This window comes from Rhineura floridana, chromosome 11 (genome assembly GCF_030035675.1).
Source record: "Rhineura floridana isolate rRhiFlo1 chromosome 11, rRhiFlo1.hap2, whole genome shotgun sequence".
NCBI classification, from domain to species: domain Eukaryota; kingdom Metazoa; phylum Chordata; class Lepidosauria; order Squamata; family Rhineuridae; genus Rhineura; species Rhineura floridana.
The window spans coordinates 34,480,490-34,501,541 of NC_084490.1; the positions used below are offsets into that span (position 1 = coordinate 34,480,490).

The 21,052-nt window shown below is 42.6% G+C and overlaps 1 protein-coding gene across 1 annotated transcript; it reads right to left on the reverse strand.

Moving 5' to 3' along the window:
- Positions 1–8,365: 8,365 nt before the first annotated feature.
- On the reverse strand, positions 8,366–17,303 carry LOC133366320 (olfactory receptor 13G1-like). The gene is made up of 2 exons (XM_061589300.1): positions 17,290–17,303; positions 8,366–9,281 (listed from the first exon to the last, which is right to left on the reverse strand). The coding sequence occupies exons 1-2, from the start codon at positions 17,301–17,303 to the stop codon at positions 8,366–8,368; spliced, it is 930 nt and encodes a 309-aa protein (XP_061445284.1).
- Positions 17,304–21,052: the final 3,749 nt, after the last annotated feature.

Genomic DNA, 21,052 nt, shown 5'->3' on the forward strand with positions numbered 1-21,052 from the left:
CATAATACTTTCCATACCTCTTAGTTGATTCCGCTATACATTACACTGCTAGACACAGAGTCCATAGATATGGATGAGCAGGTCTATCACAAGGATATCCATATCCTTGTTCAAAGTTCTCTAGGGGCAGCCATTTTCTAGTACCATGGTCACATCCACACCATACATTTATGTTACAAATGGACCTTGGACTTCCTCATGAGCACAGCTCAGTAGAAATGCAAGTTCCTCTATTGCGAGGGTAGCAGGAGCTTTTGCTGGAGTTACCCGCATGTCACCCCTAAAGTGTGTATACTCTACCTAGATTAATGACACATACACAGAACCCCCTCATGTCTTATACTTTTTCTAACTGAACTAACTCCAATGTAATCGTGACCAGGAAGCTGCAGATGTGATAAATAAGAACAATGAATAATTTAGGATCATCAGTCAAGGAATCTGTTTTTTTCCAGAAACCGTTGCTTGATGAATTCCCAGATAATGAATACAATCCCCACCTATGAATTCTGATGTTTCAGATAATCACTATCCTGTCTCCTCCTAGAGGTTAAGATTATTTTAAACATTATGCAGACTATTTCTTTGTTTAGGAGCTATCCTGTCTCCTCCTAAAAGCTTAGATTATCATAAACATTATCCAGACTATTTCTTTGTTTAGGAGGAGCTATGAATTTTACTGTGTGACATTCCCCAAATTTTCATAGGAGTCAGGAAGTCTATGCCTTCAGGATTTCAAGATATGTACTCAGGAGTCACAGAGAGACTGTCTCCCAGGAATCTTTGCCATTGCAGGTTCTCCAAACTCTGGTTCACTGAGGTAAATCAAATATTAAAAATCCCCAATATTTGATTCCTCATTACATTTATTCCACTATTATTCCCCTTTAAACAGTCATGACTTTCCCCAAAGAATCCTGGGAAATTAAATTTATGAAGGGTGCTGGAAGTTATTAGGAGACCCCTATTTCTCTCACAGAGCTACAGTTAACAAGGTTTAACAGTTACTCCTTCTTCCCAGAGAACTCTGTAAACTGTGGCTCTATGAGGGGAATAGGGCCTCTCCTAGCAACTCTTAGCACCCTTCACAGTCTACAGTTCCCAGGATTCTTTGGGGGAAGCTATGACCATTTAAAGTGTAATAAATGTACAGTAGGGCCCCGCTTATACGGCGGGTTCCATTCCGGACCCCCGCCGTAAAGTGGAAATCGCCGTAAAGTGGAACCCATAGACTATAATGGGGCTGTCGCACAAAAACGATGCGAAGACATTGCAAAACATCGCAAAAGAGCAAAAATCAGCTTTAAAATAGAAAATGAAAGCCGCCGCATTAGCGGAACACCGGGAAGTGAAGCGCTGGTAAGAGGGGGCCTACTGTATGGTGTGCATGTGGCCTGAGACATTACCCTCTTTTCCTGTATATTTTATATCAATCACACATCCCCACTCCTTATAAGAGGCTTTTAAATTAAGAGTCTGTTATTAGTTAATCTTCAGTGATCAGGCACCTATGCCTGTTCCACAACTAAGAAAACAGGCAGGAAAAAAAGGACCTGGGGTGGCATTGTGTGGATGATTGGGTCATGCTGGAGCATGGAAATGTCATTCTCTTTCAAATACATTTTTGGAAAATATTGTATGGGATTGCAAGGAACAGAGCAGTTCTCATTCAGTATTTTCCTTTGATAAAACACTGAGAGTAACTTCAAAGGTTATTGCAAAAAAGCCAAATATACCGTCACTAGACTGGAAATGCTTGATGTTAACAGAATTGAATTTTCATAAGTTGTTTGCTGAGACAGCTCACATAGTTTTCCTTTAAAAATAAAACTCATAACTAGTTCAAGTGGGAGGCACAATGCAGGACAGAGATGGAAACTTCTCCAACTCAATGCTTGTTACTCTGGGACTCCAGCAGAACAATGACACTCTTTTATTTTAACCCTTATCTGAGCATATAAACTTGAATACTGCATAACACCATCACACCAAACAACTGAACATCAGAAATGAAAGTGTTGTAACAACAAAAGGGGAACATGAGGGCAGAGGGAGGGAGGGAAGCTGGTGCTCAGAGGCATGTTACCAAATTCTCCAAGCTATACAGGAAGTGGATTGGACTGTGAAAGACCAACCCAAATGGTGTTTGCATTTTGACCAATTTGTAGGGCAGTATAATATCTCAGAAAGGAGGTCAGGTCTACTGCTCCCCTGGTGCATTCACTATAGCTGCCCATTTTCCCTGCTTTTTAAAGTTTGATAGAAATAGCTGTTGGCTATAGGTATTTTCTGAAACTGCAAGGATTTTTGTCTATTAGTGAATAGTGTAATAAAATAGCATCAATCGTTTACATAACAGCATGGAACATTACATCAGCATCTGATGCCCTCACTGTGCCTCTTTGCCTTTCTCCTGGTCAGGGCATCCTGGTTCTCTGCAGCGGGTGGCTGAACATTCTCAGCATACAGCTGGCCCACCTGCTCATTAAACTGGTTGAAGACCTACATTATACATTGAAGAACAGCCTCCAGCTTTTTTCCTCCCATGGAGGTGGTGGGGAAGAAAAAAATGGCTTTTGCACCATAGCTACTCTCCTTTTTGGTGCCATGTCCTGCTAACAAAATGGATGGAAATCATAGTTATAACTCAGTTCCAGAGGAAAATCAATTTTTGTGGGGTTCTGGATAACGTTGCATGTTAGCTGCTCCATGTCAAGTGTCCGATACAGTTTCCAAGCCCAAGACCCAGTTAGGTGAGGGGCATAGCAAGGCTTTTGCATCTCCACAAAAAGATTATGTGTAATGTCTGGGGGGGACATGATGGGGAAGTATGGCCCCATGCAAATTTACTATATAGAGTTGCCTTGCAGCACAGTATATGGCCTCCATATAGATGAGGGTGGGAACAGGATCACTGAGGCTGTCATACCGTTCCCCCAGCCCCCTAGATAGCCAATTTACCCCAGCCCCATACAGTATGGACTACCACTCTAAAACAGTGCCCCTATCTGCCATCCAAAGGGCAAGTTTCAGACCAGAAAGTGCCATATGATATGGGGGGAACAGCCCCAAGCAGATACTTGACATCCTGGAGAGAAGGGGGAGTTGTGCATCCAAGGCCTCAACCCCTAGTCCTACAGGATAGGCCCAATTCAAGACCACACATTGATCCTGGTCCACATACCAAGGCCCCACTCAACAAACCCTCTGGCTCCAGAGGGTCTGGAACTGTGGCCAATTGCCTGCACCACGTGCATTCTGGGTAGGCAAAGGCAAAATGCTAATTCTGTTTGGGAAACAAGCCTCAGTCTTCTGCACCCACATGACCTGTCCTCATGCTCCAGCCACTGGGATGTACTAGACAGTCCCTCTCTCACCCATGCTTCTACCCAACCACCAGAGAATGAATGGGAGGGCTAGCAGTAGTTATCCGTAGCCCTTGGAACTCTGTTGTGTACAAGCAGGCCCCTTCCACCCACCCCATTCTCCCAACAACTGTCCAAACTTGCCTCTTCATGCCACTGGCCTCCAACAGCTTCAGGCTCCCTGATGTGTCCACACTGATCTCCTGTAAGTCCCATTATGATCTATGAACTCAGCAAGGGAAATCAATAGAAGCTGGGATGGCGCGAAGCCACCACTTTTATTTTGACTCAAAACTATTTTCTTTATTGAGCGGAACAAAATAGGGATGTCACATTTCTCCTCTTCTGTTTATTTTAGTAATAAGAGTTTCTGGCCAATAAATTTAAAAATAAGCCAGATATCACAGGCATCATGATTCAAGGCCTTTATGCAGATGGCATTATTTTAATGTTGAAAGATTCAATAAAGGCAATGTACGCTTTGACAGAGGAACTCAATTATTTGAAGCAACAGCTGGTTTGAAAGTTAGTGTTACTAAATCTGATCTAATATGCTTAACTTTCTTCCACAGGCCCAGTTATCAATTTCTCAGGGACTCAATATCCCTATTGCAAACAAATCCTTTCGTTACCTAGATGTAACCATTATGAGGAGAAATGAGAAATGAGAAAGAAAATGAGGGAAAAAAATTCTCAAGATAATTATGGGACTCTCTGGAAATCAATTTGTTCAGACCTCAGGAGGTGGGGCAAGCTTAATTTACCACTTTCTAGTAGGATAATAACTGCTAAAACAGTCCTAATGTAACTCACATATTTATTTTATGTACTGTCAACAGAGATCTCAGTTAAGTATTTAAAATTATGGCAGAAAAGTATGAGACACTTACTTTTAAGATCAAAAGTTCAAGGATACCTCTGAGATATAGACCATCAGTAGCCAGGGGCTGGGCTATTCCATTTCTCAATCATTATTATGATGCATATCAACTTTTATGAATCCGAATTTGAATTCCTGTTGGATCCAAATTGAACACCATTTACTGAAGGAGGTTCACTGGTTTCACTTTCATTTGTTAAGAAATATATTAGCTTGAGTTGATTGAGCAAAATTCATCCTCTAAGGCACTTCGCAAAGTTTAGAAACCATGAAAAGAAACATGACGGGAATAGCACCCTTTTGAGTGCCTTTGGGTGAGCATCCTGATTTCACCATTGGAGATAAGCATTTTAGTTTGGAAGGTTATGAACAAGCTCACCTATTCAGACTTAAAGACTTTTTATGCAGATGGTACTCCACTTCCCAGGGAGTTGTGGAGTACATAATTACAGGGTAAAAATATAACCTGGCTGTCTTGGTATTAGGTTGGCAATTCAGTTAGGTGACCTGATATCATGAGACAAGCTCTGAGAGATCTCACCCCATTTGAGACATTGTTATTGAACATGGAAGACACAGATAGTGCTCTGGCATCCCAAATATACATCCTTCTTGTATAGAGGGCAGGGGTTCCGTGGATACCCTGAGGTTGATGGGAGTTGAGGAGGCATGGGAGTTATGTGGAATAAGTCCATATAGTGTAAATTATCTGCAGTAACAAAGAAAGAGGATTCTTTTTTCTTCACTGTTATTTTTTATGTTGTACTTTTACATTTCTGTATTTTAACTTGTTTGATGTTTTATTATTTTATTTTATTTGAATGAGTCTGTGACTGTATACCAATAAACAAACAGGCAGACAAAGGAACTGATGTTAAAGGTGGTTCAAAAATGGTATTTAGCCCCTGTGAAGTGATACTGTATCTCTCAGACTGCCACTCCATTTTGCTGGAAGGGCTACACAGAGAAAGGCTCTTTCACCCATATGTGGTGGACGTATAGTGAAGTTATAAAGTTCTGGGACTCAAGTGTTTTTAGAAATGAAGATTACAAATACACAGACACAGACAATTCCTGAACTGGCTCTACTAAATTTGTTTCTGAATGAAAACTTGGCCCTAAAGGATAAGCACTTAATTAGCATTATGATTTTTTGTGGCCCAATTTCTTATTGCTCATTTTTTAGAAGACTTTGAATGACATCTCCATCCTCTTGAGGTACAATAAAATCTGGCAGTTAGCATTGATAGAAAAACTAACACAAAAGATAAAGATTGCAAAAAGAAGAAAACAAAAGGACACATGTGTTGCAGAATGGTGGAGTTTTATTTCTCATACTATCACAGCAGACAGCAATATCAAGTTTTCCAACGCTTTTTACAAACTATGGATTTTGTAAAGGTAACTAACTCTTTTTTGTGCTATACTTTTTTTCTAGGTGCAGAAAAAATTAATTTTATATACTTTTGTTAATTTTCAGTATGCTGTTAGATATTCTTAATTTCCTGTTTTTGTACGCCACTGTTTTGTTTGATTTTATACTTCAAAAATAAACAAACATTATTAACATGAACACACACAAGCCAAGCATTTTTGTAAGACTGCAGTGCCTCCCCCTCCGCAATATCCTGCAGGCCCTTGAGAGATCCATCAGAGCTGGCCTCTTCCTCACTGTGGGTCAGCTGTGTGACTCCACAATCCTGTCCCAATGCACTACAGTGCCCAGAACATCATTTCTGGCGGACTTTTCTTAAATCTAATGTTCATTCTTGTTTGTTCTCAATAATGGTTTGATTACTGTAGAGGTGTGAACAGAAAAAAAGTTTTAGATTGGAACCTGCTATAGAGTGTTGGATAGGAATCATTCTTTGATTCAGAAAAGGACAGAGTGGCACTAGTGTAGCGTAGAGATGGGGTAGAATTCTGCTAAAAATCAGAATTGAAATTGGACTTTGGGATAATGTGCAGGTTCGGGACCAAATCCTTACTGATCTGAGTGCTGCAAACTTCCGGCAGATTTTCCCAACCCAAGATTTTTTTGCAGGTGAAAATGATCAGTCTATTCTTTATTTTGCTAAGGTGAAATTGACTAGTCTGCAGTTCGCTTTGCTGATAGGAGTGGCTGCACCTGCTTGTTTGTTCCAGTAGGTGAGGGTCTCACACACACACACACAGGAAAGAGAGAGAGAGAGAGAGGCAGCTGTTGTCCATGACTCTCTCCATTCCATTCTCTGTCTTCATCATTCATAAGGATGTTGGAGGAGACTTTGGAGCAGCTGCCTCAGGAGTCTCCACTCCCTTTTCTGTGTGCTACAGTCAGATGGAATATGGGGAACAGTGCTATGTGGAATCCTAGGAGCTCAGCCTTACAAACTTGTCTGCTCTGCTCTACACTACACTTGTTGATAGGTGCAAGTGCCATTAGCTGCTTTAATTGCCCCATAGAAACACCCTGACCAAAATATTAACATCTGTTCTCTTGCCCCAGAAGACGTGATTGTCCCTGACCTCTTGCTGCATGCGCACACATATATCTTCTTTTCCAGATTGCAATAAAATGGGGAGGGGATGTCTCCTGCATTCTCTCCATCTCCTTTATTCTTTGTAAACTGGCACAGGAACTGCCCCTGTGTGTGTGTGTGTGTATGCTTGTGTGCACATCTTACTTTCCTTCAGTGCAAACATGAAGGAGAACAATTTGTCTCTATGGAAACACATTCTAAACATCAAAACAGATCCCAGGAAGAGATCTATTTTGTGTGAAAGGTGGAGAGGGCTGCTGCTCAATTTCTGCATTGCAATGATTTAAGGATCACTACCAAGGTCTGACTTTCTTCTATCGTTGGCAGGAATTTCTGGGTTGTCGCTGCACCTAGATTCAGAAAAGGGACTGAAGAACAATACCAATATCATTTTTCTGGGGGTGGGGAATGGACTGGTAACAGCAAAAAATAGCAAAACAATAACTCAGGACAGAGCTGCCTGGTCAATTCAATGGAATATGACTGAACTGCATCAACTAATGGATCACAACCCTATCTGGGAGTAAGTCTCAATAGGATTACATTGTCATATGCTGAAATTAACAAATCAGATCACAGTTTCAGACCAAGTTCCTAATATACTATGTTAAAAAAAGGAGTAGAGAAAGGATACAGACAAGTTCCAAAGAGAGGTTAAAGCTCATATAAGGGACTTGCCAAAATCTAGTGGAAGTTTCCAGCTTTTCCCCCTTAAATATCTTAGATTCTCAGGCTATGTGGTGTATCCTTGAATGTAAATGTACAAGCAGTTCCAGTTTTCAAGTCTAATATTTCCAAGGACTCAAAGTTCTTTGAAACCTGGCCAATATATACAACACAGCATGGATTTACCATGGATTGCATGGTTCACCAGAAGAAGTGTTACTCAATTAAGCATTCCTTGTCCCACTTCTACAAAACATAGGAAGACACTCTATAGCAATCATCAAACTGAAAACAAGGACGCTAATTTCTGAGTCAAACTTGCAGAGAACCAGGCTACATGTACATTTTTAAACCAAATATTACAATTTATAAGATATTACAAATGAGATGTTTTATTTATTTCTGCACTTATTTAACAAAATGTATATACCACTTGATTGTATGAAGACCTCTAAGGTGTTTACAAGAAACATTAAAATTATGGTAAGTAGGAAGTCAGGAAAAAGAAAGCTGGGGCAGTGCACTATTTGCACTGGGGGGGGGCTGCCTCTCTTGTTTCTGTGGATGAGAAGTGCTACTTTAAAAAACAAATAAAGACATACATACTCAAGTCAGCTTGAATATTCTAAGACTTGTCCATGTTGGCAAGAAGTAACAGAAAAAAGATGAGGGGCAGGGACTTTTCTGTGTTGGCCCCTCTGTTTACGGAACATGATCCCCCAAGAAATCACCAATAAAGCCCTTTTATTGGTGTCTTTTAAAGGGGCTGTCAACATTGGTGTTTTTTTTTAACTTTTTACTTATTGTTCCCATGATGGAACAATAAGTTCTCCATCGCCAAAAAACAAAAACAAAGTAAAGAACCACAGCTCTTAATAAAATACTGAGCTTCTGCTAGAGAAAAAATGTGATACTTTCTTGTGATTTCTAACTCATGTGGTGAAGAAGACTTTTTTGAAAGCTGCCTTGACATCCTTATTTCTTAGAGTGTAGATTATAGGATTCAAAGCTGGTGTAACCAGTGTATATAAGGCAGCAACTACCTTATCCCGCTCAAAGGAGTAGCTGGAGGCTGGACGTATGTAAATATAGATGACTGGGGAGTAAAATAAGGTGACAACAATGAGATGTGATGAACAGGTGGAGAAAGCTTTTTTCTTCCCTTCAGAGGTCTTGATTTTTAAGATTGCCCTAACGATGAGGCAGTAAGATAAGCATGTTAGCAAGAAGTCCCCCATAGCAAGGAAGATGTCTGCTGCGAAGAGACAGCTCTCATTGATTTTTACTGGGCTGCAAGAGAGTGCCAGAAGTGGAGGAATCTCACAGAAGAAGTGATTGACACCATTGGGGCCACAGAAGTTGAGCTTCATAATCAGTCCAGTGTGAACCCATGAGTTAGTAACGGCTATAAAGATCACCAGTGTGGAGAGGGCTAGACATATCTTCTTGTTCATTATGGTGGTGTAATTCAAGGGGTGACATATAGCTACATAGCGATCATAAGCCATGACAGTGAACAGCACCATCTCAGCTCCTAAACACCATGAAAAAGAATAGAGCTGGATGATGCAGCCTGAATATGAGATGTCCTTGCTGAAAGTTGCTATGTTTGCCAGCATCTTGGGAATGATGGTGGAGGTGCAGATTATATCCACCACAGCCAAATGGAACAGGAAGAAATACATGGGCCTGTGGAGTTTGCGACAGGACAAAATGGCAGCAAGGATTGCTAGGTTTCCTATCAGGGCAACAATATAAACGCAAAGGAAAAGAATGAAGAGGAGGATCTGCATCTTAGGATGGTCGGAAAGGCCCAAGATCATGAATGTGGTCACACAGCTCCTGTTTCTCACTGCATCTTTGCCACATGATCTATTAATGCAAAAGAATATCCATGACAACTTCTCTATAACTTTAACAGTAATACGAATGCATAACTATGACAAACAGTGTATTTATCCTAATGTTTTATTTTAATAGATAGTTGCTTTAATCCTTCCTTTTCTACCTGCCCTTATTTCTCCTCCTTTAAAGGTAACTGTTATATCAGAGCATCTATTTTGCAATACAAGCATTTTAGGCTTTCATTTAACACTGGTTCTTTTTCTAAAAAAATCAAATTTATTATTATTCATAATTCTAATCACTTGGAATGGCTAGAAAAAATATCAGCTGCCATTAACTTTATTGTGATATTTACTAAATACTTATTTTGAGGCTAACATTTCAATAACTATATGATATATAAATATATTTCAGTGATGTGTTGCAATAGTTAAGAAAACATGATTGCTTCTGGTGAATAGACTAAAGGAGAGTTTACTTACACATAGTCAAAGTACTGATTTTCCATGGGTCTGTTCTTTTCCACGTCTGTGGACTGTTCCTACTTCGGTTGGTTCTATTACAATATAACACAGATAATCTACAGTGCTGCATACAGAGGGATATTGCATCCACATAGAGAGTGTAATCCTCAAAGGAACTTCACATTGGACTCTGAAGGATCAATTAAAATTCTTGTTCATCTAAGAAACAGCATCCTTCCTCTTTAATTTTAATCAGTTTTCCATAAATATATTTTATTTATTTATTGCATTTGTATGCCACCCCATAGCCAAAGCTCTCTGGGCGGCTTACAACAATTAAAAACATTAAAAACAAATATGCAAATTTAAAAACACATTTTTAGAAAGCAATTTAAAAACACTATCTAAAAATATAGAGACACCATTGTACCAACAACAACTTTATTTATCAATTAGGACAGGTGGTCAAATGCAGTTGCCCATGGCTGGGTATTTCAGTTATAAATCTGTAACAAATAAATTTAGAATGTAATATTACAGACTTTTTGTCTTGGTCTAACATTCTTTCTGGACGTTAGAATTCCAAATTACCTGGTCTTGGATCCAGTCCAACGCAGATCAAACGTATTAGGAATACTCTACTTTGGAGGGGGGTGGCATCAGAGAAAGTGTTGTTTTGAATCTGTACAGAACATTGTCTGCCCAGATTTCCACAGCTTTTGATTCCTTCCATTCATTTTACCCTCCCCCACCCCTTACACTCCCAATGTGCATCTGCACACCGATAAAGCATGACAAAGAAACTTGATCTGAAGATCTTCTTAGTGCCAACGTTCAGCCAGGGGACATTTGAAGTCAGACTGAGGATAAATTATCATATATAGATGGTTCTCTTCTTCTGGACAGCAGACAGGACAGAGTGTGCAGCTTCAGAGTTTACCCTAGTAGCTGGCAGACACTGGACCTGGTGGGGCTGCTAGGAGGTTGCAGCGATGGCCAGGATGTTCTAGTTTTCTTCCCATTTTCCTTTCCTGCAACAGTGGTTACTTAAACATTGCAGTTTTATTAATACTTAGCACCTGTGTCTTAATTTTTGGTTGAGAAGGCGTCCCTGTTGCCTCAATTTCTAGTGCTTCTGATGCCAACAAATTGTACATTATGAAAAAATAAGTCCTGCTGAATTCCATGGGATTTTCTTTCCCATAAATTGCTAGACTTAAAGGAAATATTACATTAGCGCCCCACTCATACAGCGGGTTACGTTCTGGACCCCTGCTGTAAAGCGAAAACCACTGTAAAGTGGAACCCATTGAATACAATGACAAGCGATGCCCGAAAACGGCTGTAAAAGCGGAAGAAGCGCCATATGACTGGGGCTTTATTCTAATTGTGTCTAATTGAGACTGCTGTATTAGTGAATCACTGTATTAGCGAATCGCTGTAAAGCGGGGCCCTACTGTACCCTCCACCAGTTTATTCATTTCTACACTTTTCTCCCCAGAATGTGGAATAGTGTGTGTGGGGGGGGATGTTAAGTGGACTAGGAGCTGGGAGACCAGGTTTAGAATCACTACTCAGCCATGAAGTTTGCTGGGTGACCTTGGGCCAATCACTGCTTCTCAGCCTCACCTACCTCACAGGGTTGTTGTGAGGATAAGATGGGGAAAGGGAGGCCCATGAATGCCACCTTGAGCTCCTTGGAGAAAAGGTGGAATGAATATAAACATAATGCTGATAAACAAGAAAAACATTAAAAGGTTCTGTCCAACCTGTCTGTCCTTGAATTTGAACTGGGAGAGCAATGCCAGGTTTGGAATAATGAGGAGGAACACACACACCTGCTAAAAATCAAAGGTGCGTGTGTGGAGGGGGAAAACCTGGGGCAGAACCAGGATATTTAGGCCTACAAGCATTAGAATTTACATGTGTCCTTGGTAAATCCAATGTGTGGCTGTCTTCTGGGACAGGCTTGTCTTGGCTGACATGGGCAGGGTGCAATCCATGCTCCAGAACAATTGTTTTGTTTCTGTGGTAAGTCATGGCTAATTGGCTACACCTTTGATTGAAGGTGTACCAGGGTAATGTACCCAATACCACACAATGTAAATTAGGCCTCCAGATCTCCTGGTGGGTTGTTCTGTTTCATTTTTTAAAATGTGTAAAGACAAGGCTCTTGCCAAGTGCTTTGCTGAGAAGGAAAATGCAAGCAATATTCAGTGGCAGGTGCATGCTGCGATCCTCAACAGCTTCAGAAATAAATTAACAAGACAGTGGTTTGTATGGGTGAAATCAAGGCCTCAACTTTGATTATAGCAAGCAAGTGGGGTTGGCATGGCAGAAGAGTGTGTCATGCTGAGGAAACATCTTCCCTACCTGTCATGCAGTCGAGGAAGTTGGCCAGCAACTTTGGACCCAGGTAGGTGCAAACCCAGATACCTGGGCTCCTGCTGGGCAACCAATGGGAAAGGGTGTGCACCTTATGAAATAAGCCCCCACCCAAGCTAGGGGTGTTACTCCCCCATTGGGGCCTTTATGTTTGATCCTATCTTATGCCATTTCCACCCCAAGGGAGGGGCGGAGCTTCCAGATCCAGCATCAACCCCACTCACATACTGCTACCAAGGAATTACACACTGTGTGATGTTGCCAAGCCGGGTGCTGGGTTCCATGGATGAATGATGAACACCATCTGGGTGGAACATTTCAGGGTAATTGTGTTTAATCAATGGGAGAGAAACAACCTTCTGCATACCAGGGATTTATTCACATACCAGTGGGCTATTTCAGTCCTCTGGGGTTCTCTTGAACGTGTTCACAGCCTTTGCTGACCAGCCCAAAATCATGGAAGGGTGTTCTCAGCCAAGCAGGCTAGATCAGCTTTCACTGCTAACTCTGTCTATACCTTGCAGAGGTCATTCTCCCCCAGATAAACAAGCAGCAGGTCAGGAGGGCCACAACACTGGATACACTGCTCAGTTAGGGCGTGTAGCTCACTACATCTCATACCTTGTCTGGAAATCCAGGAAATGCATACCCAAGCCGACAAGCCCAGCTGATCAGACCAGAGTATGGATCTTGTGAGGTGTTCCACACAGTGCACAATGATGTGCCTGACAATCCACACCCTCTTCCAGCTTGATATAAATCACAGATTATTGGCAGAGCAAGAATTGGCTCGGGGGCAGATGTACCCTTGAAATGCCTATGATTTCCAGGGATCCAAGGCTTTTATCTGGGTTGCTGGCATTCCCCAATCTGCTGCAGAACTAGCAGCCCTATTCTGACAGAATGTGTCCCAAACTCACTTGCAATGAAGCCTGTTGGATGTTGGATTGGGCACAAGGAGATGCCCAGAATGCAGAACAGAATAGTGACAGGCTAGATCCCAGTTGAATCACTCAGCCAGACAAGACATAGGTTTTAAGAGTCACTTTTACTGACATGAAAAGTTTCAGGATACATTTACAAGCTCTTTCTCTCTACTAACAAACTCCTCGACCCCCACACTCTACAAGTGTCTGCTGGCCCTCTATATAGATAAGGCCAGCTGCAAGAGCCACGGTTGCCTGGTAACATGTCCTTGGGATGGCTCGAGCTCTGCCAACTTTTCGCTTCTACTCCACGTAGCTCACTTGTGGAAATTTAACCTCTGCTTCTTCGGTTTAATAGCCAACAAAGCCAACCTTGGCCAGGCAGATTTTGGTTGTTGCACCAAAAGCGGACCTCCCTATTCCTGAAATGATCCTTCCAGAGGATGACTACTATCACAATGAGAAAGAGTTCAATGAACGTAAGGTCACATGTGATGCCCATAGGTACCCAGTGTAAAGACCAGTGCTTGGCACACCAATTACCCTAAAACCAAGCCTCCCAGGGTCCCCAAAACCCAGCCTCCCAGAGGCATCTAACTGTACTTGTAAATGTGCACCTGACATGAGGGTGTCCTCTGGAATGATCTCCCACTGAAGCACTCAAGAACGCACAACCAAAGAAGGCCTGGCTGGGACTCACAACTTGACAAGCAAAGTTTAAATGCCCAAGCAGTTCCTGCAGCTCCCAGAGATTACACTCGATCCTGCCCTGCATCTCCTGCAAGAAGGCCTGCAAGGTGGCTAGCTTGCCATGTGGGAGGCTGGAAAGGCTGCAAAGGGATCTCGTTGGTGCCAAAGTACATTTGGGTGGTGGAGGTTCTTTCTGGTTTTTTTCAGGTGCCAAGGGCACACCAAATTATTCTGACAGCCTTTGGAAAGTGTTCAGCAACTCCTTGTATTCATAAGCTCTTGCTGAGCCGGCGAACAGGAAGTCAGGTAGTGAGTTGCCTGATCACTCCCTGCCGCAGCACCTACTGTCCATTCAAGAAATGTGCTAAAGGTCTCACACGTGGCACAGGCACCCCATAGGCATTGTCTTGTTCACATACCAGTCCCCAGATTTGAAGCCCAGTAAGTTGTGATCCTGAGAATTAACTGGGAGCAGGCGGAAGGCAGACTGTATGTCATATTTTGCCATGAGAGCCCCAAGGTCACATTCTTGGACCATCTCTATTGTCTGGTTGAAGGAGGCATACCCAAGTGAGCACATTTCAGGAGGGATTTTGTTATTGACAGAAAAACCTTTTGGGAAGGACAGGGTGTGAATGAGGTGATATTCCTCTGGGGCTTTTGGGGGTACCACACTTAGAAGTGACATACATAGGTCGGGGGGGAAGCAAATGGCCATGCTAGCCTACCTAGTGCACACTCCTTGGTAATGTTTTTGGCAGCAATCTCTGGCAAATCCATTAAAGATTTTTGACTGTGTGTGTCCACGGCTCCATGATATCCAAATGCAGGAATGCACAAGTCTTCAGTAAATACTCCCCACAGATATTGTGCTACCTCCCTATCAGGATAGAAGTCAAGAAGGCCCATATGGCCCATGGGCGGACATGGGTGGGGGCCAATGATAAGGATTCCACCCCAGCCGGTTAGCTGCCAGCTGGGGCTGTGGAGGGGGCATTTTATTTCTTCTTACTAGCAGAGGCCTGCTGGAAGAAGCCCTGAGTGCGCCTGGGCCTGGGGCAGCCCAGACTGGAATGTGGGCCAGAGTAGGATTCACACTCATGAGCAAATTTAAATCTGGAGCAGTTGCATTTTCCTTGGTTAAATTCCCAACACACCCCAGAGTCCCAATCCCAGTGTGAGGTGTAGTGCACCTCCTGCCCTTGGTGGACTCGGGTCTGCCCCTACAGCTGACCTCCAGCCACAGTTTATTGCAGATACAGTCCCAGTGCATGCTCCTTTTGCTGGCAGTCTGATAAGGTAATATTTTGTTGTATTCCAGTGCTGTCTTGCCACTGGCCTTGTCACGTGCCATGTAAACAATGCTCATGTGGTTGGACCAGAGCTTGGAAAAGTTACTTTTTTGAACTACAGCTCCCATCAGCCCCAGCCAGCATGGCCACTGGATTGGGCTGATGGGAATTGTAGTTCAAAATAGTAACTTTTCCAAGCTCTGGGTTGGACAGGTACCAACCTAGTTCAGGATAGGCCACATTTACCACCCCAATGAAAACCAACTATCCCAGTGCCCAGTTGTGAAAGGTCCGCTCCACATGCTGACTATGGCTCCTTGGAGGTCTGGAGACTGAGTGGCCCTCCTTTCTGCCGGGTCTGAGGAGGGAAAAGACACCCACAAAATGGCCATTGAAAATGTTTTGTGCAGCCTAAGAGGCAGATAGTCAACATTCTTAATGAACGGGCCCTGGTCTGGCTTGACGGGAGTGTTGAGGTTGTCTCCCCAAACTTCCCTGGGGGAGGCGGTTGACCTAGTAAGTTCCTGTGCCATGCCCAGCCAGGTAGCCCTGACATGGATTCTTTGGATCTGGAATAGGTGAGCATTTCAGACAGGGAATCACCAGGTTCCTGAGTTTGCTGGCTGGTAGCACAAAGCCCCATTGCTTCATGCATCTCTATTAGTATGCTCCATATGGAGTCAAAGGGGGTTGTAGCAGCAGAATGGGTGATGCCGGCTGAAGGCCCATCCCTCTTCTCCCAACACCCTTCTTACAAGGGGGGAAAGACAGGTTATGAGCTGCTGTTGCATGCTTCATGGGTGATTCGACTGATAAGGGAGGCTACAAGGACAACAAGTTAAAGACCTGGCATGACCTGAACCATCAAGCAAACCAGTTATCCCTTGAGCAAGTACACTGGAACTTTGGAAACTGCCTTATACTGAGACAAATGACTGGTCAATCTAGCTCATTGTTGTCAATGCTGACTGGCAGAAGCTTTCTATGATTACAGGCTGGTGTCATCCACCACCCTATAAGGAGATGCTAGGAACTGAATCTGAGCCATCTGCAGGCATGGTAATGCTTTTCTACAGAGTACAGCCCAACTCCAGCTAGGCCCAGGCTGCATTACAGCCTTCACTGGGTGCCTTTAACATGGCACTGGAAGGTAGGGACCAATTTCCTTCCCCTTAGTAACCTTACAGATGAGGCAGGCAGCTAGCAATGGGCCCCACAGGCCTCCAACCTCCATCCTACTGTGATAAAGTAAGAGGGCCCACTGAGGAGTGGCATATAGGAAGGCAGTGCCAGCAGTTAGGCCATAACGCTGCCAGCTTTTGCCCTCATAGACCAGGGTTCGGCAGCAGCATGGGAGGCAGCAGGGAAGGGAGGCAGCATCCATGGTTATGCCACACACTGCCAAGTTGGGAATTGGGGCTCATCACCTGCAGGCCACACCGAGCACAGGGCATCCTGTCCCCTGTTGCTGCCTCTGGAGGGGGTCTCATTACTGTCACCTGAGTCAGTGGCACGAAGCGGCAATCTTGCTAGGCTAAGGACATGAGCAAGGGAAACTGCCCTTACACTGCTGCCTATGAAGGAGGGCCAAGGACACGCCATGCAAAATGGCTATCTTGGTGGGGCTGAGGACCTGACTGAGGGAATCCAACCCTCCTGCTGCCACCTATGAAGGGTGGGCTGAGGAGGCATCCCTTGTGCACTGATAATGTTGTTTGGATACAAATGGTCTGAATTTCTCTTCAGGTTTCCCTAATGGCCATCCCCTCCACACCCAGTTGAGGACATGGGCAAGAACTGGGTCCTTGGATGATGCAGTGGCAATATCCCCAGCATGGGGTGGTGGTGGTTCCTTTAAAGACTCTAATAACAGCACGTCCAGTGGAGGGGTTGCATCAACCTCAGAAGAAAGGAGAGGAAGGAGGCTCAAAGGATAAGCATGGGCGATGCTCCTGCCAGAGCAATGTTGTAAGGTGTAGTCATACACATTCAGGAAAATCACCCACCACAACATGCATGGAGATAATATTTGAGGCATCTGCTGGTTAGGGGCAAACAATCCCAACAACGGCTTGTGGTCAGTATCAATAGTGAATGGTCGACCATAGACATAGTCATGGAATTTCTTTACACTAGCCACAATAGCCAGAGCCTCCTTATCAATTTGGGCATAATTCCGTTTTGTTGAAGACATTGTTCTGGAGTAGAATGCAATAGGCACCTCATGAGAGTCCTCAAGTTGGTGACTCAGGACAGCTCCAATACCATATGGAGATGCATCACACATGAGAATCAAGGGCTTCCATTCATCACAGTACACCAAGACACTTTCAGACGATAACAAGTGTTTTACATCATGGAAAGCCTTATCATGCCGAGCTGTCCACTGCCATGCAGCATGCTTATCAAGAAGGTGATGCAATGGCTCTGCCACTGTAGCCTTATGTTTCAAGAAGGTGTGATAGAAATTCAAGAGTCCTAAGAAGGCTTCGTGTTCCTGTTTATTATGGGGCACCAGAGCTTCAGGAATTGCTTAATTTTTTTCCGGGGTAGGCCGAATGCCTGCAGCATCAATACTGTAGCCAAGGAATTCAATTTGGGAGACACCAAATACACATTTCTCATGCTTGACCCGGAGACCAGCAACAGCAAAACGGTGCAGTACATCCCACACTCGTGTTGCAAATTCAGCAATGACTTGCCAGCAACCAAGATACCATCAAAATATGGTGATACCTGATATTCCTTTAAGAATGTCCTCCATTAAGCTCTGAAAAATTCCAGGGGTCACAGAAACACCAAACTGGAGGCGTTTTACTCTGAATGTTCCATGATGAATGGTGATAAGTCTGAGCATCGGCAGTAGCATCATCCACAGACAGTTGCTGATTGGCCTGGGCCAGGTCAAACTTCACAAAACATTTTCCCTGTGAAAGTGATGCCAAAAGACGATTCCTATGGAATTGCTGTAGCTGTGAACTTTTCTTGTTTTTTAGTGTTTTGAATTTTCAAGCAAATAAGGAACTGGGAACTAGGAACCAACTTCAGCACCATGTCAAAATTATCAGGGATGATGGAAATTGTAGTCCTACAACATCTGGAGGACACCACATTGGCTATCCCTGATCTGTATGGCCCCACAAGTAACTTTCATTGTTTGTTGCAATACATACAAGAACATAAGAAGAACCTGCTGGATGCAACCAGTGGCCCATCTAGCCTAGCATCCTGTTCTCATAGTGGCCAATCAGATGCCCTAAAGGGAAGCCCATAAGCAGGACCTGAGTGCAAAAGCAGCACTCTCCTCACTTGTGTTTCCAACAACTGATATTCAGAAGCATACTGTATCTGACAGTGGAAGTAGAACATAGCCATCATTGCTAGGTTCCACTGATAGCTTTATCCTCCATGAATTTGTCTAATCCTCTTTTAAAGCCATCCAAGTTGGTGCCCTTCACTGCTTCATGTGGTAGTAAATTCTATAGTTTCACTATATGCTGGGCAAGACCACATTTTTAATTGTAGGAGAAAGGATGACATTTATGCTGGTGGATTACTTTTTATATGTGCATTTTCTGTTTACCTACATTATGTCTCTTAAGTTCTACTTCTGACAGTTCAATTATGCATATATGTCTACCCAGTGAATTCAATGGGACTTACTTCCTGGTAAGTACCTAAAGGATTAACTTACCTCGAAGTTAGACTGTTGACAAAAAAAATTACAAAGGCAACTAGTAAAGTACTAAAGTTTGCATTTTTCTTTGATGATAGGGGATTGCCATATTGATCAAAATGTGTTTTAGTTGAAAGGGGTGCTGTGTTGGTTTTTGCAGCACAACACATTGCTTTTTAAAAGTAATCTTCCAAGCTCTGCCCCTGCCCCAGCTTCTACATTTTTAAAAAATGTGGAATAAGGTGTAAGGATATTAAATGGAGCAAAAACTGGGAGACCAGTGTTAAAAGCAGCCATAAAACTTACTGTGCAACCTTGGGCCAGTCACCGTCTCTCAGCATAACCTCACAGGGTTGCTGTGGGGATACCATGGGAAAAGGAGACAACCTTGAGCTCCTTGGAAGAGAAGTGGAATGAATATAATTTAATACTGATAAATGAGGAATAAACAAATTGTTAATGACCACCAGAGGGCCACACTTTAAAAACAAAATGTAAAAGAGGAGAGGATTCCATCCTTAGAGTCTACGCAGAGACTTGAGCCGAGGATGTCTGGCTTTTGGGTGGGAACTCTGGTTTTGGGTGACTCACCTTAATCTCTGGACAGTCAGCTTTCATTTTTTAAAACATTAAGTTTCTAGGTGGTCTGGTTCCCGAGATATACACCAAAACGTCACACACACACCACACCTTCCGTAAATTGCTCTAAATTCTGCTCTAATCCCTGCCCTTTCAGGTTTTTAGCCAATAAGAAGTCAGAGTTGTGATTGACAAGAGCAAGAACTAATCCTCATTTCAGGTTCTGAAAACAGTTCCCTCTTCCTGTCTCCCATCAGGAATTCAGTAATATATAAGTTTCAGCTGCCAAAGAGGACTTTCTCTGTACAGGATTAGGACTTGCTTCTGAGTAAATTAGGATTGCAGTACAACAGAAGATCACAGCAGGATCTTTGTAGGCATAAATGTGTAAATGTAGAGGGTTTTTTTAATTACTTGCAAAAATCATATATTATAGTATATATTTTTCAATTTTTGAACAGAAGTTTTAAAACATGTACATGCTTCAGTGTTATTCTTTTCTAATTAAGGAGTCAAACAAAGTTTAAATTTTACAAGACTGTGGAAGAGGGCAGTTTATTTGTCTTATTCATAACTTGTTTTGAAAACCTTTCCAATATATTTTTTTTCCCCTGGGAGTAAAACGTCAATGCTAATTCCACATACCTGGGAGCTAACCCCATTGAATTCAGTAGGACTTACTTTTGAGTAGACATGGTTAGGATTGTGCTGAAAATCAATGGGACTTTTGAGTGAACATAGAAAAGGATTGTGCTGTAAATCTTTCTCTCCCCCTCTAATCCTTTTTTTTTAAAAGGCTTACTTAGGTAGGTGTAACTGCTTTTATTTGGCAGGAAACTGGAAAAGTTAGTTTTTTAAAACAAAAGTTCTGCAATGGCCAACTGGTTTTGACAATGAACTACTCTATGGGGTGTATGTATTTTTACATCTCCAGTGTGTGCATATATGGAATATTTCCAACAACCCTGTGAGGTAGAGTTGGAAACCAAGGCAGCTCACAAGAAATAAAACCATTTAAAATCCAATAACTGTAAAACAAATATAAAACAGTTGCAAAACAGCTTAAAGTGGCATGATTCTAAATTTTGGATTGGGTTGCAGTCCTGTGCATGCTTCCCTGTCTAAGTAAGCCCCATTGAATACATTGGGACTTGCTTCTGAGTAATCATGCATAGGATTGCACTATAAATATCTTTACAGGTTGTGTAAATAATAAACATCTTTGATATTCATGCGTATATAAAAATTTCTTCATAATATGTCTTGATATGTATCTGATTTCACACTATGGTTGTAAATGATTATTTACAAATGGGGAGAAGGGAGGGGGCTTTTCAAGATGGCAATCATGCTTCGAGTTCCTCCATGTCGATCCCTGTAAGAAGTTATTTTTACAGCTTTTTATTGTTTTATTTAAGCCAATTTGTCACAATTGCTGTGAATACTTAATCTTTATCCAACTCCTAGTCTTTATTCTTCAAAGTCAGCTGCCGGGACAAGTTTGTTTTTACTTCTCCCACTCCAGTCACTCCCGTCACTCCCGGCTATAAAACTTCTATGCCAAGAAAACATTTGCTACTCCTACTATCCTCTTTCGGCTGGCGCTCGTCTAGGGAATAGCTTTGTTCTGGTGGGCTTTTGAACTGTTAATGGAATTAAAAGCTGAATAGTCTCAAACTTTAGTTTAAGTTTCTGACTATTTTTGCAACTACCCGGCCTCCATAATGGTCCTGACAAGGCAAAGATGCAGAGAGCTGGCTAA